This window comes from Rhineura floridana, chromosome 3 (genome assembly GCF_030035675.1).
Source record: "Rhineura floridana isolate rRhiFlo1 chromosome 3, rRhiFlo1.hap2, whole genome shotgun sequence".
Classification (NCBI taxonomy): domain Eukaryota; kingdom Metazoa; phylum Chordata; class Lepidosauria; order Squamata; family Rhineuridae; genus Rhineura; species Rhineura floridana.
In genome coordinates, this window is record NC_084482.1 from 156,102,230 (window position 1) to 156,128,795 (window position 26,566).

Here is a 26,566-nt window from a genome sequence, read left to right on the forward strand (position 1 = left end):
GCCTCCGCTGCCATTTCTGGGACAAATCCTGCAACGCGTCCCACATCTGTTTAGCCGACGGCTCATCTCTCACACACATCAGTTGAGAATCCGATAGAGCCAAGATTATAAATGCCTGCGCCCTCTGGTCTCGACGCTTCCAGGCCGCGGTCAATACCGCCGGGGGTGGTCCATCTATAATGTCCCATAAATCCTCTTTTATCAGCAAAGCCCGCATCCTCGGCTTCCAGCTGCCATAATTCTTTTCCGTCAATCTTTCCATTGGCAAGCCTCCCCCAGACAGGTTTACAGCCATGTTGCTCACCTCTGTCTGGTACAATCAATCAAGCTGCCCTCTGGAACTCTGTCTGCCGTTCAGACCAGCAACTTACTCCCGTGTAATGCGCTGTGGATCTGGGCGTGAAACAGCATACATTACGTTGGAGTTAAGTTGAGCAAGAAACTTCTTCAGAGCATTAAAGCATGTTAAGAGTCTTTATTAAGACATTATGGCCAAAGGCTTAAGAGTAAATACATGTAGAGTTTCTTCAGTCACCCCCCTTCTGGTACCTCTCTCTCCAAAGGTAAACACAGAAGACAACCTCTCAGTTCAGAGGCAACACACAGAAGACTCAGCTTAACACAGATAGCTGCTAGAACTTTTCCCAGTTTATCGCGATGGCTACCATAGCAACGGCCTTGGCAGTCCGTTCCCAGACTGGGCAAAGACATAACTCCCCCTAGTTACAGTTTTTCAGACTTGATGGAAAACAGACTCAGTGACAGTGCAGTTCAATGGTCAACACATACAACCCTGTATTATCCAGAGAGTACAAACTGGAGGAAAATTTGACCTATCTAAATCCCATTGAAATCAATAGGATGAAAGACATGGTTAAGCGTAAAGGGTTACATTTTAAAATGGCAAACACAACAAAGAATCTTGTAGCACATTTATTATGGCACATGCTTTCTTGGACTAAAGTCTATCATTAGATGGAATTCATGAAAATATATGCTTGCTTTTTGTTAGTCTTTAAGTTGCTACAAGACTCTTCATTGTTTTTTGCTGCTACAGAACAACATGACTACATCTCTGGAAAATATTCAGATGGATTAAAGTAACTGTATAGTGGACTAAGATGTAACTACTGTTCCTGGGGAAATATCTTTAGGAACCAAATCAATATTGCCAATCAGGCCAGCAGGACAGTGAAAAAATAGCTAGCTCTTAAGACAATGTTGTGATCAAACAAGACTTTGGGCATCAATGTAAGATGTTCTTTCATGCTAAAATTCCTCCACAGATCTGTGTATGATGCCTGGACAGAATCAATGTTTAGGTTTCTCATTGGAATCAGATCTAGAGTTATGCCATGTTCTTCAATAGCTAAGCCAACATAAATACAAAGTCAGTGGGTTCCAGAGTTGCCCCACTCCACATGCCTAAAAATACTCATAAATTAAACCTACAACAAGTTATGTTTGTTGAGTTTTCCAACAAGTCTCACTTTTATTGGAGAGCACTTCGCCTTCATTAGCACTTGGTCATATATTCAAATAATTAAAGAAAGATGTGGCATTTTGACCTAATCTACCTCCTATAATTTCTAGATGTCTCCATCCAAGGTGATCAAAGAACTACACGCCCCTCTTGCAATCAAGACATCACACTATTGAGTATATACTTCAATCGGTAAATTGCCTCTGTCTCTTTGTTGCTACAAGTCACTTTGGCCTCCTGCTAATAAACAGGTTTTCAGAAGTTAGCTGCTGTAACAATGGCCAACCCTACCATAACTATATATATCGTCCAACTAACAGTAAAATGATACCAATTCATGTGAGTCAATAATATCTACCTATGTTTAGGCTGCATTATTATGAGCCCTATAAACAAATACATAGGAAAGATAATTTTTACCATCTGAAGAACAATAAAAATCTGAGGGAAACAAAATAAAACAAGCCCTCCCAATGGAGGGCTGTAGAAAGTGGAGTCCCTCAAGGATCAGTATTGGGACCTGTACTTTTCAACTTGTTCATTAATGACCTAGAATTAGGAGTGAGCAGTGAAGTGGCCAAGTTTGCTGACAATACTAAATTGTTCAGGGTTGTTAAAACAAAAAGAGATTGCGAAGAGCTCCAAAAAGACCTCTCCAAACTGAGTGAATGGGCGGAAAAATGGCAAATGCAATTCAGTATAAACAAGTGTAAAATTATGCATATTGGAGCAAAAAATCTTAATTTCACGTATACGCTCATGGGGTCTGAACTGGCGGTGACTGATCAGGAGAGAGACCTCGGGGTTGTAGTGGACAGCACGATGAAAATGTCAACCCAGTGTGCGGCAGCTGTGAAAAAGGCAAATTCTATGCTAGGGATAATTAGGAAAGTTATTGAAAATAAAACAGCCGATATCATAATGCCGTTGTATAAATCTATGGTGCGGCCACATTTGGAATACTGTGTACAGTTCAGGTCGCCTCATCTCAAAAAGGATATTATAGAGTTGGAAAAGGTTCAGAAGAGGGCAACCAGAATGATCAAGGGGATGGAGCAACTCCCTTACGAGGAAAGGTTGCAGCATTTGGGGCTTTTTAGTTTAGAGAAAAGGTGTGTCAGAGGAGACATGACAAAAGTGTATAAAATTATGCATGGCATTGAGAAAGTGGATAGAGAAAAGTTCTTCTCCCTCTCTCATAATACTAGAACTCGTGGACATTCAAAGAAGCTGAATGTTGGAAGATTCAGGACAGACAAAAGGAAGTACTTCTTTACTCAGCGCATAGTCAAACTAACTATGGATTTTGCTCCCACAAGATGCAGTAATGGCCACCAGCTTGGATGGCTTTAAAAGAAGATTAGACAAATTCATGGAGGACAGGGCTATCAATGGCTACTAGCCATGATGGCTGTGCTCTGCCACGGTGGCACATGCTACTAGCACATGCTGGCTGGGGCTGATGGGAGTTTTAGTTCAAAAAAGTAACTTTTCCAAGCTCTGCTGCCACCCTAGTCAGAGGCAGCATGCTTCTGAAAACCAGTTGCCAGAAACCTCAGGAGGGGAGAGTGTTCTTGCACTCGGGTCCTGCTTGGGGGCTTCCCCCAGGCACCTGGTTGGCCACTGTGAGAACAGGATGCTGGACTAGATGGGCCACTGGCCTGATCCAGCAGGCTCTTCTTATGTTCTTATGTTCAAGCATAGAAAAAACTGGCTGATAAATCCATGTATTTATTCAATGATAACACACTATAGCTCATATCTGTCGGTTCTCTGGCCAGCAGTATTGACAATGGAATGATCAAGCTCACATACATAATACAATGCACACAATGTATCATGGACCGATGTTTAGGAAACTGAACGATTGGGGGAAAATGTATGTCTGTATGGGGGAGTTTTCAAAGACCAGATGCATGGATTCAGTGCATCCAGTCCAAGTGCCTGAAATGAACTAATTCAGATTAACTAATTCATTTAATTAATTAAAAATATCTGAAATACACCTGGAAGTATAATTTCCAGGTGAACTGAACATGAACAGTTCCTTTTACAGTGGTATTTTAGATAATTTTTAATTCAATTCAATTCAATTTAAATTCATAAAAATATATATTTCTATGTCTCATCAAACAATTCTGTTTTTGATTGAGGCCATTGTATTCACCATTTTTACCTATCTGAAAAGTGATGCTGCTGTTTAAGTTTAAAATCATAATTTCTGGGAAAAATAAATAAAACAATTGTTCACATTACACTATATGTAGTGCATAAGAAGAGCCTGCTGGATCAGGCCAGTGGCCTATCTAGTCCAGCATCCTGTTCTCACAGTGGCCAACCAGGTGCCCGGGGGAAGCCCGCAAGCAGGACCCGAGTGCAAGAACACTCTTCCCTCCTGAGGCTTCTGGCTTTGATGCTTTGAGTGCTTTGATGCTTTCTTACTTTTTAAGTACATTTTAACACTTTAGCAGAACAGCTTTTAAATTCTAAAGGGTGAAAAGAATGCTGAGGGCCACATGACTGAAATGTGAATTGTTCCTCTTTAATGTGAACTTCCCAAGCACTGTCCAATCCTCAACAAACCTCAAGCTTCAGACCACCCTGATCCCTTCTTCTGTGCATTGCAGGCAGTCCCCATAGGGAAGGAAGCAATATTATTAGTACTTTCTCCACTTCCTATTGAGTGTAAAGTAGACAATGGAAAGTATGAGAAGCTCCCAAATTGACATGCCTGAAATTACACATTCACCACATTAAAAACACTCTCATTATCTTTTGACTGGGGGCAGAACTACGTTATAAAAAAAACCAGAGTCAGTACCTTTCAGTCATTCTCCCTGGTAAAGTGTTGCATAAACACAACACAAGAGGTGATGCCATCAGATGTCCTTCCCACCCACAAACACACACCTCATTGACTGATGGTGATGAGGGCTGAGGAAATGCACAGTACAAGGATGACACCTCACACCGTGGTGTGGCTCAGACACAACGCTCCATGGTTTGTTGGAGCAGGAGCAAGACATAAACTCAAATGAGTTTTCAAATTATTTATTACAATTTTATCTTCCTTTAGGGGCTCAGGGTAATATTAGAGCACAGCACATGCAAAAGTTACCAGATTCAGTCCCTGACATTGAGTTGAGTTGAATAATTTATTGCGGTCATAGACCAACATAAATGTATACATCAGTAAAAAGTGACAATTTACGATAAAAAACACACAGAACAATTAAACAATTAAAATTTCATTATAACCAGAACTACATCTGTACATAACCCTCAACTTAGCATGGATCTTCTGCAATGGATAGCAGCAGAACAGAAACTAGCAACCTTAGCTGTTATCTGTGGAGACTGGTTGGATAGAAGATAGTTTGCATAACAAGCCTCGTTTCTCCTGGGGATGTTTTGTAAGATTGGAATGATTAACTGGAGTCTAAGATCTCAATAGTATAGACAATGTAGTAGCACATGTTCCACCGTTTCTACCACCCCACCACCACAAGGGCATAGTCTCTAATTATAGGGTTGTTTTTTTTATATCTGCCCTCCAGAAGTGCCGAGGGCAAGATGTTAAACCTGGCCAATGTAAAGGCTCTTCGGAATGTAGGTATAGTCAGAGTGTTTAAGTAAGGGGCAGGTAAGAATGGTCTTTCATTGTATCTAAATTTGGTGACTAAAATCAGATGGCCTTGAAAATCCACATCCCGGATCCGTTGGAGAATGTTCTCTTTGGCTTTTGCATGTCCCAGATTAAGAATCATGGGCATGGAGAACCCTAGCCTTAGTAATTTGGCATTTATCATCTCTTTCCATTTGGACTGGAAAGCATCCGATAAAATACATGGGGCCAGGCCCACTGGGGCAAAGATCATTTTTAGCCATGATTTAATTCTACAAATCCAAATACGAGATTCTATGGTAGGGAGCCCAACCTCTAGTCGGAGAATATAGCTGGGGACACAGCAAGGAACAGCCAATATGGATCGAAGGAAACTATTTTGGACTGTTTCAAAGGAGGAATACTTCTCATAGGTACTAACTTGTGCACCATACAGCAGCTGTGGAATGACTTTTGTCACAAAAACTTGTATGATTGCTGGAAGATATTGATCTCCTCTATTAAAATAGAAGGAAAGAAGCGCCTTCGTAGTTCTTTGTGCATTGGCAATAGCAGCTTTTACTTGGGGCTGCCAGGCTCCCGTTGAATGAAAGGTCAGTCCCAAATATCTAAAGGAGCCTACTTGGTCAATTGGATACTCGTTTACCTGCCAGCGATGTTTTGGTCTTTTATTAGTAAAGACCAAAACTTTCGTCTTATCATAATTGATTGACAGAGATTCAGTTCTATAATATTTTGGAAGTGCGGTCATTAAGTGCCTTAAGCCAATACACGACTGCAATAAAAGGGCTATGTCATCTGCATACATAAGAATAGACAGGGGCCTCTCAGATAGTCTAGGTGGATGCGAACATATCAGCAGCAAACTATCAACTAGCGAATTAATATAAAGGTTAAACAGGAGAGGAGCTAGAATACATCCCTGCTTAACCCCATTGAAAGTGGGGATAGGCCTAGTTAGATGCCCTACGTTGTTACATCTAATATGTAAAAAGGTGTTCACATATAGGCCACATATTAGAGATAGGAGGCGCTTATCAATATTGGTGGCCTCTAATTTTTCCCATAGCCTTTCTCTAGAGATCGAATCAAAAGCTGTCTTAAAATCAATAAAAGCCGCGTAGAGGGCTCCACCAGGATTGGCTGTATATTTATTCACCAAATGTTGTAGGACAAAAGCATGGTCTATTGTGGAGCGTTCAGCTCTAAAATCGGCCTGTTCATCTGCTAAGATATTTTCATGTTCAGTCCAGTCTTTCAGCTTCTCATACAGGTGGCTAGCGTATAATTTACTAACAGTGTTTAAGAGGCTGATAGGCCTATAATTAGAGGGATCATATCTAGAACCTTTTTTGTAGATGGGAATAATTATCGCAAGGCCCCAATCTTTTGGAATCTGAATAGAATGGTCTATATACATAAATAGAGCCACTAATACCAGGGCCCACCAGTCTACATTTGATTTAAAAGTCTCAGCTGGGATATTATCCGCTCCAGGGGCTTTATTCAATTTCATTTTGGCTAAAAGATTAGAAATTTCCTTAGCAGATACTGGTGGCCAATCCGGCAGGTCGTTCATATCAGATTTAGGCGGAAATTGATGTCGCTGGTCTCTTGCATAAATTTTAGTGAAATAGTTCTCCCAGGTATTGGGTGTGATATAACAGTCCAGGTTAGAAGGGACTTTTGGCCATCCCTGTGCAACCATCCTCCAGAATAAGGTGGAATTCTTTAATCTGGAGGCTTTTAACAGGCATTGCCAAGTTTCTTTTAACGCTAGCTATTTTTTCCGGGCGATTAGGTGTTTATATTGTTTCCTCGACTCAAGGTATTCTGAAAGTAGGGCTTGTGAGTTGTTGGTTTTATAAGCATCGTATGATGCTGTTAGTTGTTTTTTTTCCTCAACGCATTCGTAGTCAAACCAAGATTTAGATTTAAATACAATATTCAGCAATTTATTCTTGGGTTTAGGAAGCAGGACATTTTGTAAAACTATAATCAGTTGTTGAAAGGACCGAAGAGCCATTGTTGCTGAGGGCACTGTAAGTATATGTTTTCGGAGAGAAAGGCACCCACAGGAATTTAATGTATCTTTTAAATCATTTTCTACACTGGGCAACCACTTGATACGAGATGGGTGTATTTCAAATTCTGCGTCTATAATTGGTTCTTGATCTGCGTAAATAAGTTGGTTGCCACAGTCCAGAGAGAGAGCTAGAGGGAGATGGTCACTTTCCAGGCAGTCATCAACCGAGCACGAAGACACCGCCTGAAACAACTCCTGGGAGACAATGAAAAAGTCATTAGTCGATGCTCCCTGGCCCGATAAATAGGTCCCTATGCCAGTGAAAGACACTATGATACAGGCATTGACATAGTTATAAAATAGATATTCTATATGAGTTATATCATCAGTGTTTAAAGACCCGGGAATAATGCGTTCTAGAGTCTTTTGCAGATGGGTTTTGCGCTCTTCTTGAGCTAAGGAACCTTTTGGTTTAGGATAGTTAGACACGGCCAACTTAGAGCGGTTTAGGACTAAGGTCCACTCCATATTTCTCCTCCGTCTCGGAGATGGATTGGGTTTTTTAGATACAATTGACCAGGGGTCTTGTTGATCAAGGATCTGGTTCTGTAGTATGATCTTAGGCCGTAACAGACGGGGGCAAGCCTCCAAAGGTTCTTGTGCAACTTTGTTATTAACATTTTGTATTTATTCCGGTTGAGAAATTATTTTTTGCGCCATCTTCTTGCCCCGTGTCGGTGATACATCGAGTAATTTGAAAAGATTTTCAAATTTCATTTTACAGCTATGATGGCTCTTTAAAGATTTAATGTTCTTGCTCTTCTTAATCGACCTAGCAGTATTATTTCTGCGCTTCCGTGTCTTAATTTTAGATTTCTTGTTATCTCTTATGGGAGGACACTTTGGTTGTACAGTTTGACTAGCAACCGAAGTTAAAGGCGAACTTATAACCTTCTCCACACGGTTTAGGTCAGATTTTATAAAGGCTTCGGTTAGGGTAGTTAAAAGTTGGTTGGATTCCACTAAAAACACTGAAATTCGGTCTAAGACCATTGCTATCCAGTGGAGCCAGATCTCACCTATCAAGGCATTTTCTTTGCTTGAATCTTTTGGTTCCTTGGCCAGTTCGGTCTGTTTAAAATGGTTTGAGGTGACATTCTTTTTACTATCTTTGCATTCAGAGGCTTCAAAAAGTTGAGTTGGGGAGGGTTCAATTTGACCGTCGTGAGACAGGTTAATTTTACCCTACTGATGATGTGTTGTGTGTGCAATCCCTGACATTTTCAGGTAGAGCTGAGAAAGATTTCTGTCTGAAACCCTGGAGATCCATGACTAATGACTGTAGACCAGGAATGGGAAACCTATAGCCCTCCAAATGTTACAGGGCTCCAACTCTAGCAAACTCTGGGCTCCAGGATCAGGAATGATGGGAATTGTAGTACAACAACATCTGGAGGGCCACAGGTTCCCCATCCCTCATGTAGGCTGTACTGAGCTAGATGGACCAATGGGGTGATTCAGCATCAGGCAGCTTTGAATGGGTTGTATCCAACAAATATTGTTGTGAGGATAAAACGGGACACACCCATAGGAACATAGGAACAGCCATCCCATTAGCAACATTCATCTGCATATAGGTCTGCTTTCTCAAGTTGCCACTTGTACAATAAGGCAAAACAGTTTATTGGGAAGAATTTTATGACAACATTTTTATCCCGCCTTTCTACCTTGAAGGCGGCTAACATCATAACATTGTTTTAAAAATTCCATAATAATAAGCCGTGCTGCATGAACCCCCTGGGAGGCAGCATATTTTTGAATACCAGGTACAGAAAACCACAGGAGGGAAGAGTGTTGTTGTACTCAGGTCCTGTTTGCGGGCTTCCCATGGGCATCTGGTTGGCTACTGTGAGAACAGGATGCTGGACCAGATGAGCCACTGGGCTGATCCAGCAAGTTCTTATGGAACTGTATACAAGCGCTACTGTTGATCAGTTTTCATTAACTTGACAACTTCCTCAATGATGTATTTTTAAAGCATAGATGGGAAACCTGTGGCCCTCTGGATACTGATGGACTCCATCTCCCGTCACCCCTGACTATTGGCCATGCTGGTTGAGGCTGATGAGACTTGGAGTCCAACAGCGTCTGGACAGTCATGGGTTCCCCATCCCAGCTTTAAAATATTTCCAGAGGAATAGCCACATTAGTCTGTTGCAACAAAAACAACAAAGAGTCTTGTGGCACCTTAATTTATTATGGAGTACGCTTTCATGGATACAGTCAACTTTGGACCGTAGTCCATAAAAGCTTATGCCACAGTAAATTTGTTACCTTTTAACATGCCCCAAGATCAGAGCTTGGAAAAGTTACTTTTTTGAACTACTGGCTGGGGCTGATGGGAGTTGTAGTACAAAAAAGTCACTTTTCCAAGCTCTGCCCAAGATTCTTTGTTGTTCTTAAAGTATGAAACAGAAGCACAGGCTACTCCCATGAAGACATGCCCTACAGGATTTCATCAACTAAATCCCATTATCCTACAATAGGGATGTGCTAGAATTCAACCCAATTTGGATTTGGTACCGAATTTCCCATTAATTCCCTTATTCACTATCATTGTGGATCCAGATTTTTTTGTAGTGATTTTCCATGACTATTTTTGGAAATCCCCCTCTAGGATGCACACCTTAACGTGGTGAGGGGGTTTGAGAGTGTTGAAGAAGCTGAGAGCAATGCTGTCAGGTGTCCAGACCAAGAGGCTAGACTCCTAGCAGGGGCACCCAAGGTGGAATGGTCAAGACTGAGACACCAGACTAAGATGCATCCAAACTCAGAGGAAGGCAATGGTAAACCACCTCTGAATACCTCTTACCACGAAAACCCTATGAACAGAGTATCCAAAATACAACACAAGATAGTGCTGGAAGATGAGACCCCCAGGTCAGAAGGCACTCAACTAGCTACTGGGGAAGAACAAAGGACAAGTATGAGTAGCGCTGTGACTAATGAACCAGCTGAGTCAAAGCCGAAAGGAAGCCCAGAGGCTCATGCGCACAGATGCGAAAGGAGAGTCTGGAGTTGTACAACCACACAATAGGAACATGGAATGTGAGAAGCATGAATCAGGGAAAGTTAGAAATTGTCAAGCAAGAAATGGAGCACATACCATGGACTGTGAAAAAGACAAGTAATTGGGTGTTAGAACAAATTAAACCAGAACTATCACTAGAAGCTAAAATGATGAAACTGAGGTTACCATACTTTGGACACATAATGAGAAGACATGATTCACTTGAAAAGACAATAATGCTGGGGAAAACAGAAGGGAATAGAAAAAGAGGAGGGCCATACAAGAGATGGATTGATTCCATAAAGGAACATAAGAACATAAGAAGAGCCTGCTGGATCAGGCCAGTGGCCCATCTAGTCCAGCATCCTGTTCTCACAGTGGCCAACCAGATGCCTGGGGGAAGCCTGCAAGCAGGACCCAAGTGCAAGAACACTCTCCCCTCCTGAGGCTTCCGGCAACTGGTTTTCAGAAGCATGCTGCCTCTGACTAGGGTGGCACAGCACAGCCATCATGGCTGGTAGCCATTGATAGCCCTGTCCTCCATGAATTTGTCTAATCTTCTTTTAAAGCCATCCAAGCTGGCGGCCATTACTGCATCTTGTGGGAGCAAATTTCATATTTTAACTATGCGCTGAGTAAAGAAGTACTTCCTTTTGTCTGTCCTGAATCTTCCAACATTCAGCTTCTTTGAATGTCCACGAGTTCTAGTATTATGAGAGAGGGAGAAGAACTTTTCTCTATCCACTTTCTCAATGCCATGCATAATTTTATACACTTCTATTATGTCTCCTCTGACCCGCCTTTTCTCTAAACTAAAAAGCCCCAAATGCTGTAACCTTTCCTCGTAAGGGAGTCGCTTCATCCCCTTGATCATTCTGGTTGCCCTCTTCTGAACCTTTTCCAACTCTATAATATCCTTTTTGAGATGAGGCGACCTGAACTGTACACAGTATTCCAAATGCGGCCGCACCATAGATTTATACAACGGCATTATGATATCGGCTGTTTTATTTTCAATACCTTTCCTAATTATCCCTAGCATGGAATTTGCATTTTTCACAGCTGCCACACACTGGGTCGACATTATCATCGTGCTGTCTACTACAACTCCGAGGTCTCTCTCCTGGTCGGTCACTGCAAGTTCAGACCCCATGAGCGTATATGTGAAATTCAGATTTTTTGATCCAATATGCATAATTTTACACTTGTTTATATTGAATTGCATTTGCCATTTTTCCGCCCATTCACTCAGTTTGAAGAGGTCTTTTTGGAGCTCTTTGCAATCCCTTTTTGTTTTAACAACCCTGAACAATTTAGTATCGTCAGCAAACTTGGCCACTTTACTGCTCACTCCTAATTCTAGGTCATTAATGAACAAGTTGAAAAGTACAGGTCCCAATACTGATCCTTGAGGGACTCCACTTTCTACAGCCCTCCATTGGGAGAACTGTCCATTTATTCCTACTCTCTGCTTTCTGCTTCTTAACCAATTCCTTATCCACAAGAGGACCTCTCCTCTTATTCCATGACTGCTAAGCTTCCTCAGAAGTCTTTGGTGAGGTACCTGGTCAAAAGCTTTTTGAAAGTCTAAGTACACTATGTCCACTGGATCACCTCTATCTATACGCTTGTTGACACTCTCAAAGAATTCTAATAGGTTACTGAGACAGGACTTTCCCTTGCAGAAGCCATGCTGGCTCTGCTTCAGCAAGTGTCTGGTTCAGAGCCGGAAGGACGAGGCGGGAGCGTAGGTGCGAGCAAATCTCATTTTATTAGAGTAATGGATACATCAAAGGCAGTGCGCTTCATAGAAAACCCTGCGCTAGCTCACTAGAATTCCTACACTCTAGACATGCTCTGCAATGTGTGAAGGAAGTTGACTCAACGACTTCACACTGTAAGTGGCAAGCTTATAAAGGGAATGTTTTCGCATGTAATCTCTGACTCCTGCGTAATTCCTGTCTTTGCCCTGTCCGTTTCTCGTGGCGGCGGGCGCATGGGGACAGAGGGTGTGCTTCCAACGGCTCATCAGAAGACACCTGCTCCTGAACAACAGGCTCAAGATCAGGGGGCTGTGCCACACTGGAATCCTCCTGGGAACTGCTTGGCAAGGGAGGAGCTGGCACTGTCTCTGGAGCTTCCCCCAACACATCTTCTGCATCAGCGCTCCCTGTTCCTCGGAGAGTGCGGTAACCGTGGGAATTGGCTGGTGTGCATGCTGACCCCCACCTGCAAGGTCCTATTCAGACTCAACAATTCCCAACTCTGCTTCCTCTGGCGGCGGAGGCGCCTGAAACTCATGCCTCCCCCTTTCCTGTCCATTCTGGTTTAGCTGAGGCTCAACAGCAAGGCTTGTTCTTCTATGTGTTTAGTTAATCTAGCTTTCATAATACTTTCTACCAGTTTTCCAGGGACAGAAGTTAAGCTAACTGGCCTGTAATTTCCGGGATCCCCCCTGGATCCCTTTTTGAAGATTGGTGTTACATTTGCCATTTTCCAATCCTCAGGCACGGAGGAGGACCTGAGGGACAAGTTACATACCTTAGTTAGCAGTTCAGCAATTTCACCTTTGAGTTCTTTGAGAACTCTCGGGTGGATGCCATCCGGGCCCGGTGATTTGTCAGTTTTTATATTGTCCATTAAGCTTAGAACTTCCTCTCTCGTTACCACTATTTGTCTCAGTTCCTCAGAATCCCTTCCTGCAAATGTTAGTTCAGGTTCAGGGATCTGCCCTATATCTTCCACTGTGAAGACAGATGCAAAAAATTCATCTAGCTTCTCTGCACTCTCCTTATCATTCTTTAGTACACCTTTGACTTCCTTATCATCCAAGGGTCCAATCGCCTCCCTAGATGGTCTCCTGCTTTGAATGTATTTATAGAATTTTTTGTTGTTGGTTTTTATGTTCTTAGCAATGTGCTCCTCAAATTCTTTTTTGGCATCAGACCACAGACCTGATCTTACAAGAGCTGAACAGGGTGGTTCATGACAGACGCTATTGGAGGTTGCTGATTCATAGGGTCACCATAAGTCGTAATCGACTTGAAGGCACATAACAACAAGAATTTTTGGAAATGGATTTTTTAAAAAAATGGGCTCCTGCTGGGAGGAAGGGTGGGATATAAATCTAATAAATAAATAAAAATAAATAACATAATAAATAAATAAAAGTTATTTTTCTTTGAAAATATCAATATTTCCTTTTAAAATATTGATATTAATAGCAATATTTCTTCCGGGGGAGGGTTACAAACAGAGCTTGGAAAAGTTACTTTTTTGAACTACAACTCCCATCTGCCCCAGCCAGCATGGCCACTGAATTGGGCTGGTGGGAGTTGTAGTTCAAAAAAGTAACTTTTCCAAGCTCTGGTTACAAATCAGTAAAAGCTGCAGCTTGTGGACAAAGAATGAACACGAATTGATACCAGCTTGTTAGGTCGATGGAATGCTCTTGAACCAGCACCAGCCAACAGATCCCATCCCTACCCTCAGTCATTGCTGTGTTTATTGCAGCAGCACTGCATTTCCTTTACTCAGAAGATAATGTCTCCTTTCCTTTCAAAGGCCAATTCTCCTTACCAGCCAACACCACCACCATTGTGTAAGGCAACCCAGGTAGCTCCTCTGAATGAGTCTCCTATGACATTCTGAACTGCCATATCTGTGGGATAAGAAAAAAAACAAATTACTGAAGTATATGAATTCTTAGGTTAAGAGAAAAGACACATAACATGCTTGCAGCTGTGTTAGGGTTGCCAGGTCCTTGGCCTGAGACTGATCCTGTATCTTTAGGAGAAGAGAAAGTCAGCCAAGTGCAGATGTTCTTGCAACTCAGTAATGGGAAAAACCACAAGGTGGAATTCTCCCTTCCCCCTGCACTACTTTGAAAGATACAGAAGACCTCTTGGAGGCCAGGCCTGCAACCAAGAGGTCTTCTGTATCTTTCAAAGTTCTGCAGGGGGAAGGGAGAATTCTACCTTGTGGTTTTTCCCACTACAGAGTTGCAAGAACACCTGCACTTGGCTGACTTTCTCTTCTCTTGAAGATACAGGATCAGACTCAGGCCATGAACCTGGCAAACCTAAGCTGTATAAGAAAGCTTTTCTTTTCTTATTATTTTCATTTCATTTGATGTTTTCAGATATCACATTGTGTGGTGTAGTGGTTAAGGTGTTGGACTACAACCTGGGAGACAAGGGTTCGAATCCCCACATAACCATGAAGCTCACTGGGTGACCTTGAGCCAGTCACTGCCTCTCAGCCTCATGAAAACCCTATTCATAGGGTCGCCATAAGTCGGAATCGACTTGAAGGCAGTACACACACACACTACATTATTGCCAAACGACCAAAGTCAGTGTGATGGTAGCAGATCCATGTGTCAAATTTGAGATTGGTGCTAGATCCCTATAAAGCCACTGAGGAAGCCATGTAAAGTGCAGCCAGTGCCAATTGTTGCTGGATTCCACATCCCATCAGCCCCAGTGAGCATAACCAATGATGATGATGGGAGCTGAAGTCCAGCAATATCTGGAGGGCCACAGCTTCATCTGTCCTGGAGTAAAGGAACACAGTCTTCTTCAAAGCTTGTTGAAATCACAGGATAGTCTCTGAAGCCCTTTGTGTGTGATTGGGCTTTTCTTTGTGTCAGTTTGTGGGTGTCGCTTTTTATTTATTTTATTTTTATTTATTTATTAAATTTATATACCGCCCGACTAGCAATAGCTCTCTGGGCGGTGAACATAAAATAGCATAAAAATACAATGAATAACAAAATAATACTAAAATACAATCAACAATCCAATACAATAAACATTTTTAAAAGTAAATCGGTGTAACTTAAAATGCTTCAGAGAATAGGAAGGTTTTGACCTGGCGCCGGAAGGAGAGCAGAGTCGGCGCCAGGCGTACTTCCTCGGGGAGACTGTTCCATAGTTTGGGGGCCACCACTGAGAAGGCCCTAGATCTTGTCATCACCCTCGCTGATGAATTTTAGTATGTATCTGTTTAGTTTTTGGCTGGCAGGATGTTTCTCTTTTAATGGTTATCAAATGGTTTTTAATAAGTATGCTTATTGTGACTGTATTATATTTTTAATCTTGTAAATGGCTTGGGAGGGATTTTGCTCTTAAAGGCAGCCTAAAAATATTTTAAGTAAAAATGTAAACAACTAACTTTTTTCATATTGTGTGTATATACAGTTGATAAATACTGGTTCGGTAACCCCCGCTTATCTAAGACTCAACCATATAAAAATGGAATGTTATGATTCACAATCAAATTCCTTGTCCTGGAAAATATCTAAGGGTGTTTCCAGTGTTGCTTTTTGGGGATGAGATTCAATCATATACTGGCAAATACAGGCTGCACAATTAAAGCTGATGTGGCAAAAAAATCTGTCCCCCATCCCAACTGGACTCTTTGTGATAAGCAAAGTGATGGGGAAATGCATTGGAAAGTGTGAGATAACAATTGCTTGAAACAATATCTATATAAACAAATCAGACTGGATGCTCAATAAACAGCTGATGTTGTCTGACTTCCCCACAAACGTGCAAACAAATCTGGATGAATGCTCAATAAACAGCCTAAGGCTGTATTCAAATGTACCATTAAAAGAGTAGAGTCTTCTCAGAGGGGAGAGGGGGTGTTCCTCTGCAGGGTTAGCTGGTGAGCCTGACTTCCTCCTGACTTTGCTTTGCAAATGACAGACATGTATAATACCAGCATTTCCAACACTGATTTAGTCATCAGTCTTTCTTGCCCTTCACTCCACTAGGCAGGATATCTGCATTTTTATGTTTTAAACAGCTACAAAAAAATCATTAAATCAACACTTGCCCACCTTGTTGTTCCTGTTTCTAAAAAGCACAGGGGTGATGCTGCCACTGGGAGCTGCCTGGATGACATTGTCCTGTGACAGGGCCTTTTCACTGGTGCTTCCCCATTTATGGAATGCCCTTCCTTGTCAGGTGTGTTTGTCTCTGTCATTATTGCCTTTCAGGAGGAATTTGAAAACTTTCCTGTTTACCCAGGCACTTGATGGCTGAAGGACACTGTTCACTAAAAAGAGACCATGCAGGTATTCAGCTGACCTGCACAAAATGCTGATCCATCATAGATGTTTGACGTCTCCCTGTAAGGACTGTCTGTGCCACTAACATCATGGTGGTCTCGACTAAGGACAACTGGTGCCTGTAAACAAAACAAAAGCCAAGGAGTAGGCAGTCAGGATCTTTGGCATAATCTTTACCAGTTAAACAAGGATCATTCCTCTTGTTTAAAATGTCTCCTTTAAATATGGATGAGCCGATTTAAGGTTTAGATTAACCACCCAATTATGACATTTGGGGCTTTTTAGTTTAGAAAAAAGCAAAGTAATGCAGGGGGGCAGGGGGAGAGGCAGAAAGGACATGATAGAAGCTAATAAAGTTATGCATGGTGTGGAAAAAACAGACAGAGAGATGGTTTTCCTCCTGTCTCATAATACTAGAACTCAGGAGTCATCCAATGAAGCTGAGAACGTTGAAAGATTCAGGGCAGACAAAAGGAAGCAATTCTTCACACAGCACATCACTGGCATATACAGTAAATCTTGATGTTGTTGATGATGATGACGATGACGATAATGAATTTGCTTCCACATTATATAGCAATGAACACCAACTTGGATGGCTTTGAAAAGGGTTTAGACTAATTCATGGAGGATAAGGCTGTCAATGGCTGGTAGCCATAATGGCTGTGTACTTCCCTCAGTATTGCAATTGGTAGTATCAGTTGATAAGGAGCATAAATAGGGAGACAGCTATTGTGTTCTGGTCCTGCTTGTCAGCAGCCCATAGGCATCTTATTAGCCCCTGTGAGAACAGGTTGCTGGACTAGATGGGCCTAAAAGTTTGCCCAATTTAAATCAATCAACTAATTAAACAATGACAGTAACATTGTAACCTCTCAAAGGCAGAGACAGCACTACCATTAAGCAGGCTGTGATGAACCATATCTGGTACTAAATACTAAAGTACCATTAAAGGGCGGCAAACTGTCAAATAATAAGGTTATGTTAATATTAATGGGCTGATTGTCCATCCATAGCCTTCAAAACATCCTACAAAGTTAAGAACAGGTAAAATAAATGCTGTTATAAAACAATAAAATGGAATGGGACAAGCAAAACCCCTCTGTCATGCATGAAAAATCCCATAAATGCCATAAATTAGTCAAGGCCAAAGTTCATTATGATTTTTAGAACATTATTGTATTTTGATTAACAAGGGGAGCACCTTTATTTTCAGCCTGACACCCAAAATGCCTTCAGTCCCCTCTGAATAAAGATGACTTAATGGGAATATTTAATGGAGATTAATGTTCATCTTGAGCCATCCAAGTTTAAGGAGGTCATCACAGGCCAGTTACATGTTGCTAAGCCAAGCTGCAATCAAGCCACAGTTAAGCTAGTTTGATTTCTCTGGAAAAATTAAACACATTACACTTGTAGTCTTTATTCCCTGGGATTTTCTTAAAATATTTGGTCACAAACTTAATGTGTGTAATGGTTTCACAATCTTTTGTCTGTTGCTCTAACACCATTAGTCTTCAACATCTTGTGACACTGACGCAGAAGAACTCAGAGCCAGTATTGATGCCAGTTGATTTCCTGGGCTGATGTTTGCATATAATACTAAGCCAAACTATGGCTTAGTTTAGAAGAGCAAGCATGTGGGTACACAGAGTGAAAATCTCTCGCCGCTTTGCTCCTCTCCTGGTCCTGCTACCACTGTCGTATCCAAAGCTAATCCATGGTTTGACTTGGCATTATATCCAAACCCAGGCATGGTTGTCTTGCTCCTGACAAACCATGAACTGTAGACAAGATTTGTTATCAGCTAACTGCTTGTGATTCATTTGGAGGAGACAAGACACAAGCCTGGGTTCACACACAACACTAAGGCAAACTATGGCATAGCTCAAGGTAACATGCAGCACAAAGTTGGGGGAGAAGTGGAGCAATTGCAATTTTTGCTGTGTGTGCCTATAGAGTTAGGCATGAACTGAGCCACACTTAGTGCAGGATTTAGGATGAGTTGATAGGACGGATACATAATATGGTGCCAGAACACCCATCAGCCCCAGCCAGCATGGCCAATGTTCAGAGATGACAGCAGGTGTAGTCCAACATCTGGTGGGCACTATGGCGACAACCCCTGGTTTTTACATTTATTTGTGACAACTTGCTGAAATCACCATGTGGTGGCTTTTCCCTGAATGTTTTCACATGATGTTTCCCCTAACCATATTTTATAAATCCAACTCTGTCAGACCCCAGTTAAAAACATATCTGACTACATGGAGGATATATACAGGAAAGCATCACCATGGAAGGGAGACAGTGGAAAGTTACCATAATATTCACCCTTCTACAAAAATGACTACTCAAAACAAGTACCCTCCCACTGATTTCAATGGGGCTTACTGCGAGGTCAGTGGATATAGGATTTCAAAACTAACAAAGCAATCGAAAAGACAAACCATGGGAGCCTCCCCGTCGGCTGAACATCACCTCCATTAGGAGCCGCACACACAAGCCGACTGGGAAGTGCCAGGTCCCACAAACAGGCCTCCCGGGAAGTAAGCACTCTTGGTAGGCCTCCATGGTAATGTTATTACTGCACTGGCCTTTTGGCCAGCAGAGTTCCCAGGTGGATCAGGACTCAAGGGAGGGCTTCAAATGCAAAGAGGATCTCGTGGAAGTCCCCCCCGAAGCTCTGCTCCTGCCATGCCCCCAGAATGCCCCTTTTGGGGGGCTTCCATTAGCCCTCCATTCACCAGGCTGGCTATCCCCAGTGGACTTCACGCAGCGCCAGCAGGTTCCTGGCAGTGTCACGGCTGAACTGCGGTGGAGGGCTACTGCTAGCAGTGCCAGGAACCTGCCAGAGCAGGCGGGGGTTCTCGGCATCCAACTCCCCCCAGCCTGGGGGAAGAGTAAGGGGGATTGTGCCCTAAATTACCCCCCCATAATGTCCTATGCCAGCTGGCACAGGTCTCTAATGGGATGGGGCAGAAATGACAGACCTGGAGAAGACAACAAATTTCGTTTCTGACCTTCTGGCAAGATTAAAGGATTATTTTCATCCTCAACGTCTGCTGTAAGTTATTTTTGCATAGAGAACAGTCCAGATGGAGGTATCAGCAGGGGCATAGTCATCCAGGGTCTCAGGGGGTCTTAGACCCTTTACCTTTTAGGGAGCAGGGTCCCAGTAGGGTCCCTATGTCTCCAGCATCCTATGAGCCAATCAGCATGAAAGGAGATTGTGTTAGCCACTGAGAAGAGTCTTCTAACATGCTTCCTTGTCCTTTCCTGCTGATTGGAGCTAATCAGAGTGAAAGGAGTTCTTATTAGTTCCTACTTCAAAAAGCCATGTTGTTGGGAGTGAGTATCCCTCTCATCATCCCATCTACAGTACATCATCAAACAGTTTGGTAGCAGCAGGCGATAAAACATGTAGACACTGAATCCAGTAATTCAAGTAGGGTTGCCAGGTTCTTGGCCTGAGACTGATCCTGTATCTTTAGGAGAAGAGAAAGTCAGCCAAATGCAGGTGTTCTTGCAATGCTGTAATGAGAAAAACCACAAGGTGGTATTCTTTCTTCCCCTGCACAACTTTGAAAGATACAGAAGACCTCTTGATTGCCAGGCCCGGCCTCCAAGAGGTCTTCTGTATCTTTCAAAGTTGTGCAGGGGGAAGGGAGAATTCCACCTTGTGGTTTTTCCCATTACAGCGTTGCAAGAACACCTGCACTTGGCTGACTTTCTCTTCTCCTAAAGATACAGGATCAGACTCAGGCCAAGAACCTGGCAACCCTAAATTCAAGCAATATCTCTAACAGTGAGAAAGGAGAAATGATGACAATGATAGAGAAGCAGTATTCAAGCCTGGCCAGCTTATTCTATCATCTTAGACGGTTGTATGATCTTAGAAGGGGGCATGGCTCTGACTATTATGAAGGGACTCTGCACTTCTGAATTTGCCACTACACTACTAGGTACCAACTGACATCCTCTCAGTGCAAGACTTAAACTGAGTGCTTGTTTTTGATAAAAAGCCTAAACTTACTGAAGTGGACAGAGATAGAGTATGACCCTGCTTTGTGCTGCAAACAAATGATGTGGTCTGTTTGTATTGCACTCATAAAGATGGCAACCATTAAAGGGATGTTGATCTTTTTTTAAAAAAACATACTAAAGGGCATGGGAGTTTGACCTTGCCCTGCATTTTCCGCTTATGATCCATCTTCATTTATAAAAGTAACTTATATTAATGTGTGTGTTTGCAGTTCCCAAAAATTGATGGATCTTAAAATAAGTTAATAAACATTTTCAGAGTAACATAAACCAAACACTATTCAGTCAAGACTCATCAGATTGAGTGCTACAGTGTCAGAATAAAGGGCAGCCTTCCCTGATTTAGCACCCTCCAGATGTTTTGGACTATGACTCTGATCATCACCAGTTAGCATGATCAGTAATCAAGGATAATAGAAGCTGTAGTCCAAAACACCAGGCTGGGGGAACTAGGGTATTGAAAGGAAGAAGGACTAATACCATTGACCTGACCCATCAGGCTCTTCTTATGCTCATAGGAATAAGGTACTGTGTACTTCATATTATTCTGTCTCATGCTCAAATATGTTTAGGTCTGTTCCTCACAGCCACTGCTACAACTTTACAGACATAGGTGCCCTCTTAGGGCTAATTCACATGTTACTTTTGCTAACATCTTGTGCTGGTAACTTATTCTGTACTGACATGTATATGGAGGAAAGCACAACTGTTATTTTCCCCCTGAATTATGGGTATTTCAGGATGTCAGGACCCAGCTGATACTCATGGTGGTTTCCCAGTGTATCTGTGATTAATATTTGTATTGAAACAAGTAGGAAGCATATCCATGAATGAAAAACTATGGAAACCATACAGTGGATAATTCCTGATGAGATTAGAAAAAGGGGTTGGGTTCAGAAATCTTACAAACTTTCATAGTTACAAAACCTGATCACAACATGTCCTTGGTGTTAGAGCCAAACTAATTTCATATCATTAATCTTTGTAATTATACTGCAAATTCATTTGCTTCAGATGCCCCATTATCATCTCTGATCTTTCCAGTGTGGATGGTGTTCAATATATTTTTACTAGATGGGTGGAATGTGAAGGACCACCAGGGACTGCCCCACTGCCCCCTAGGCTTCAGTCCTGTGTGGATGCAGGATTAGGTCCCCAGTCAACCGAACTGGCTGAGGAAGAAGGGCTGGGAGAGAAGCCAAACAAGGAACAGCTGGGGAGAGACCCAGCTGTTGGTAGGGAGCCTTCAGAAGGTATAAGGGAAGGCCTGAGTAAAGCTGAGGAGGGTCTTTAGCCTGAGAGGGAGAATGGGCTGCTGGAGACCTTGAAGGGCTGGAAGGCTACAGGAGGGGGAGTGAGGCATAAGCCTACTGCCCCCCCCCCCCGGGGACTGGAAGGGGCCCTCATTGGGGAAGTGTGAAGTGATGCAACTGTATGTCTCCAATAAATTGTAAGAAGTCAAACTGTCCTGGGCTTGTGATCCCCCCCCCCATCTACTGCAAGTGGGAGACTTGAGCCATTGATCCTGGACCTTTTGAAGTTGCCCTGCCCATGGATACCTAAAATGGATCGTATGGCTTCTTCACTTCCAGACCAATCTCATATGCTAGAGAAAAATTAGCAGGTTACATTGAAGTGAAATACACAAAGAGACTGTACCTTAATTCTTCCTTCAGCAATGCCTCGGTTAATAGCCAGTGCAATAGCTACACGACCCTTCTGATCAGAATACAAAATTCTGGCTTGGGAACCTACAACCTAGAAAATAGAAATAATAATCTAAGCCACCTGTCGGGTATGCTTTAATTTGCATTCCTGCACTGAGCAGGAAGTTGGACTTTTATATGCCCCTCCCAACTCTACTGTTCTATGATTCTATGAACCTTAATAAGTATATCTCCAAGGCTCCAGATGTGAGCCATAGATATCTGTTCCTCACAGTGCCTATCATCCACGGCTAAGGTATTAAGATTCCATCTGATTATTCCTTTATCTACGCAGCTTCCCCAGACAATTGAGAACCCTGGGTGATCAGGTCTCTAAATTGCACTCCCTGCTTCAGAACCTATTCCCCAATATGGCATTGGTGAGAGGAGCCAACCATGTGACTTTGGAGACAGGGGCAAACATGTGGCCATGCAGCACAGTCCCTGTCCTCCATTCCATGGGTGTGTGACACCTAAAGAAGGCTAATAACCAACGGTTATTGTAATAACTCCTTCAAATCAAGCATTTAGGTGGCCTGTAGAGAACTAATAAAAACCTGGTAGCCAAACTGTCACTGAAAAACAGAGATGCACACATTTAGAATCAGATATTATGATTGTTGGGGACAGACTAAATTTAGACCTGGAGGATATGTTTTCCAGGCCCAGGATCTCTGGGGCCAGTTGCTGAAGCTAAGCAGAAACATGAGAGATAGAAAGTATTGCTAGTAGTTATCACAGCCCTGGCAAGTCCAAAAGCCTCATCCTGCCTGCCACTTGTAGCGGCTAAGGCTGCTCACCCCTCTTCTGTGTCTAAAGAGGGCTCTGAGGCTGCAGCCTGCATAGTCTCAGGTGGTGCTAGGCTATACCCCCAGTCTTAGGCCATGAGGCAGGGGTTGCCAATGTGGCATTGTGGGTGCACATGTGCCCACAGAAGCCTTCCCTGATGCTTGTAAGATCTTGTCCCTTCAGCCCCTCTCTCCCAGTGACATTAGACTCCAAAGAAGCCTTTGATTGTGGCTGTATGTGCATGTATGCATGGCTGCAGTTTGTGCACAGCTGCAGAGCTTGGAAAAGTTACTTTTTTGAACTACAACTCCCATCAGCCCAATCCAGTGGCCATGCTTGCTGGGGCTGATGGGAGCTGTAGTTTAAAAAAGTAACTTTTCCAAGCTCTGCACAGCTGTGATGCATGTGTGGTGCCCACAATAGTTTCTCTGGTTTGCAAATGTACCCCCAGGCCCAAAAAGGTTGCCCACCCTTGGTTTCACTTCACACCCTAGAGGGTTTTTTTTACAATGATTCTAATCTCTTAGCACTTGAGACTTTATACTGATATGGAGCCATTTGAAATATTCCTAATGTTGGATGAAAATAGCAGTGGGCAGTTTACCCACGCTTTGGGATTCATGCTTGGCTTCTGGAGCCAGAAGGGCTGATGCTTATCATAAGAATACATTACACATCCCCTGTGTGATATCACACTTCAGCTGGTTCAGCTTGCCTGAAAGCACTTTTTTTGGTAATGTTTGTCTGCCAGAAATGGTAGTATTTCCTGAAAGTCCTGTTAGCTTGGAGATTTTCCAAAGCCCCAGTGTCTGTGGTAACAAAAGGACATATGCCAGTTTACATGACCCAGTTAGTGCAGTGACTATGGCCTAGTTTTTGCTGAAGTAATAAATCTATATCTGAGCTGTGCTGCTTCAGATTCAGAATGGGTACTCAGATGTTTTAATGCTTTTCCATAAAAAGAAAAGTAGATGTTAGGGGCAAGGGTTCTTAGCCTTTTCTAACTGCAGGGAATTTTTGTATGAAGAAGCAATCCATCATGATAGGTCCCACCTGCAGTCTGAAGTGCACTGATCAGACTCTGGTTTACTATCTCAGTGAGAACTAGTGACTTGAATAGAACTAGGCTGGATTCAGCATGTGGTGATTGCTTCAGCATATAACCAAATACACAACTAGGGATATTTGGAGAATCCACCTCTGCATGATTCTAACCCAGATTTTGAAGTTCCACGAAACTAGGTATGTTTACTGGAGCAAAACTCAAAATTTAGAATCTCTTATTGTTCCGGAGTAGGGTTGCCAGGTTCAGGGCCTGAGACTGATCCTGTATCTTTAGGAGAAGAAAAAGTCAGCCAAGTACAGGTGTTCTTGCAACAGTGTAATGAGAAAAACCACAAGGTGGAATTCTCCCTTCCCCCTCCACAACTTTTAAAGATACAGAAGACCTCTTGGAGGCCAGACCTGGCAACCAAGAGGTCTTCTGTATCTTTAAAAGTTGTGCAGGGGGAAGGGAGAATTTCACCTTGTGGTTTTTCCCATTCCAGGGTTGCAAGAACACCTGTGCTTGGCTGACTTTCTCTTCTCCTAAAGATACAAGATCAGTCTGAGGCCATGGACCTGGCAACCCTAGACCAGGTGATATTTTTTTTCCGGAGACTTGGAGGCCAAGTAACACACTGTAACCTGTGCACTATGGCCCCAATCCTGTTTTTGTCTTTACAAAAATTTCTTCAGGAAGGAGCAGTTGAGAACTTGGCACTGACTCCAGAGAGATAACTGTTTATAGAGGGTAAAGAAAACAAAGGAAAATACAAGTTTTTGCTTCCATTTGGAGCCTATGCCTTTAAAATGATGCAAATGAATTGGAGCAATGCACACAGTCATTCTTTCAGTTTGCTAGAAACCCACATACCAAGTTGTGCCTTCTGGCTTCCTGAATCCAGCGGATGTTATCATAGTATTGCTGCTTCACAGATGCACTCACTAGACAAGAAGGGGAAAGCAACAAAATGACTTAAAAATGAGTATATTGCAGGCAAAGTTACTCGAGAGGTCATACCTTAGAGATAAAGACAGAGATACAGAGAATGAAAGGTGCATGCACATCTAGGTTTGCCAGGTCCATGGCCTGAGAATGATCCTGTATCTTTAGGAGAAGAGAAAGTCAGCCACGTGCAGGTGTTCTTGCAACTCTGTAATGAGAAAAACCACAAGGTGGAATTCTCCCTTCCCCCTGCACAACTTTGAAAGATACAAAAGACCTCTTGGAGGTCGGGCCTGGCAACCAAGAGGTCTTCTGTATCTTTCAAAGTTGTGCAGGGGAAGGGAGAAGTTCACCTTGTGGTTTTTCCCATTACAAAGTTGCAAGAACACCTGCACTTGGCTGACTTTCTCTTCTCCTAAAGATACAGGATCAGTCTCAGGCCAAGAACCTGGCAACCCTATGCACATCTCTAACATGATGGGGGGGGAAGTGATCAGTTGATTTGTTCACTAGGCTTATAAATAAACCTGCAAGGCCTACAGGCAAAGGGAAGGATTTGTTTTATTAACTTCCCAAATTTATAAACCCTTCATCACACTGTAATTCCAGAGCAGTTTCCAGTAAACTAACAAAAACTAGATAGCATGCTCACAACCAAATATAACCTACTACTAGAGAGAAATGTCAAATATTTGTAGCAATACACAGGAAAGAGACATTATTTAAAGCTTCCCCCAGCATGATTTTATGATGCTTACATTCAACTGCAAGGTCCTTTAATTATGCATTGAGGATTAGTATGTCAGTCTTTTTAGTAACAGTGAAAGAGACATCTGCTTCCTTAGGAGAATTATACTGTGCTTTAAGTTTCATAGGGAAATATCCTATACAAGGACGTTAACAGACTTGAATCAATAAGACATTTAATACGGTTATGTAAAATATGCCATAACAAATGTAATAGGGAATATCAATATCTCATAAATGGTTCAAGCTATAAATCTGGTAGGCAAAACATGTTAAGGAATCAGATCCACTTTCCCATTTTCATCGTTTTTTTCTCCTTCCTTTTTTAAAAAAAGACTAGTAAAATGCCATTATTATAATGCATTACTGTATATCAAATAATTAAATATTTGCTTATTGCAGGGGTGGGGAATTTGTAGCCCTCCAGATGTTGTTAGACTCCAACCCAGACAACATGGCCAATGGTCAGGAATGGTGGGAATTGTAGTTCAACATCACAATAAATATAACCTGTAAACTAAAGCCAGCAGCAGTTAAAAATCTCCAAGCACAAGACATTAATCAAACACAGATTGGAATAAAACATGTTCAAAGTTCTCTTTAAAACCAGCAATGATGGGGCCATATGTACATCCCAGAGGATGGAATTCCAAAGACATGGAGCCACCACTGAAAAGGCTCTGCTCCTGGTACTCAGCAATCAAATGGCTCTTACTGGTGACTTGAGAGCAGGATATCAGATGCTAATCTTGAAGTTCAGGGTGGCTCATATGACTGCAGGCAGTTGTTCAGATAATCTGGTCCCAAATGTGTCTGAGTACTGCATATATCAGCTGTGAAGTACTATCAAATGATGATGGCTACATGTCTGATGCTGTCAAATACTGACACTGTTGTACTGGTACTCCTGGCCAGCTGTCAGATACTGTATAAAACAGCCTTTCCCAACCGGTGTGCCTCCAGATGTTATTGGACCACAACTCCCATCAGCCTCAGCCATTGGCAATACTGGC

General features: G+C 42.4%; 1 protein-coding gene across 1 annotated transcript in view; it reads right to left on the reverse strand.

Moving 5' to 3' along the window:
* The window catches only part of UROC1 (urocanate hydratase 1), a 92,782-nt gene that overhangs the window by 12,978 nt on the left and 53,238 nt on the right, over positions 1 to 26,566 (reverse strand). Inside the window, exons 15-18 of the mRNA XM_061618419.1 lie at positions 24,735 to 24,805; positions 21,984 to 22,082; positions 16,300 to 16,399; positions 13,784 to 13,865 (exon numbers count right to left, since the gene is read on the reverse strand). Coding sequence (XP_061474403.1) covers positions 13,784 to 13,865; positions 16,300 to 16,399; positions 21,984 to 22,082; positions 24,735 to 24,805 — 352 coding nt within the window. The remainder of the gene's footprint in view (positions 1 to 13,783; positions 13,866 to 16,299; positions 16,400 to 21,983; positions 22,083 to 24,734; positions 24,806 to 26,566) is intronic.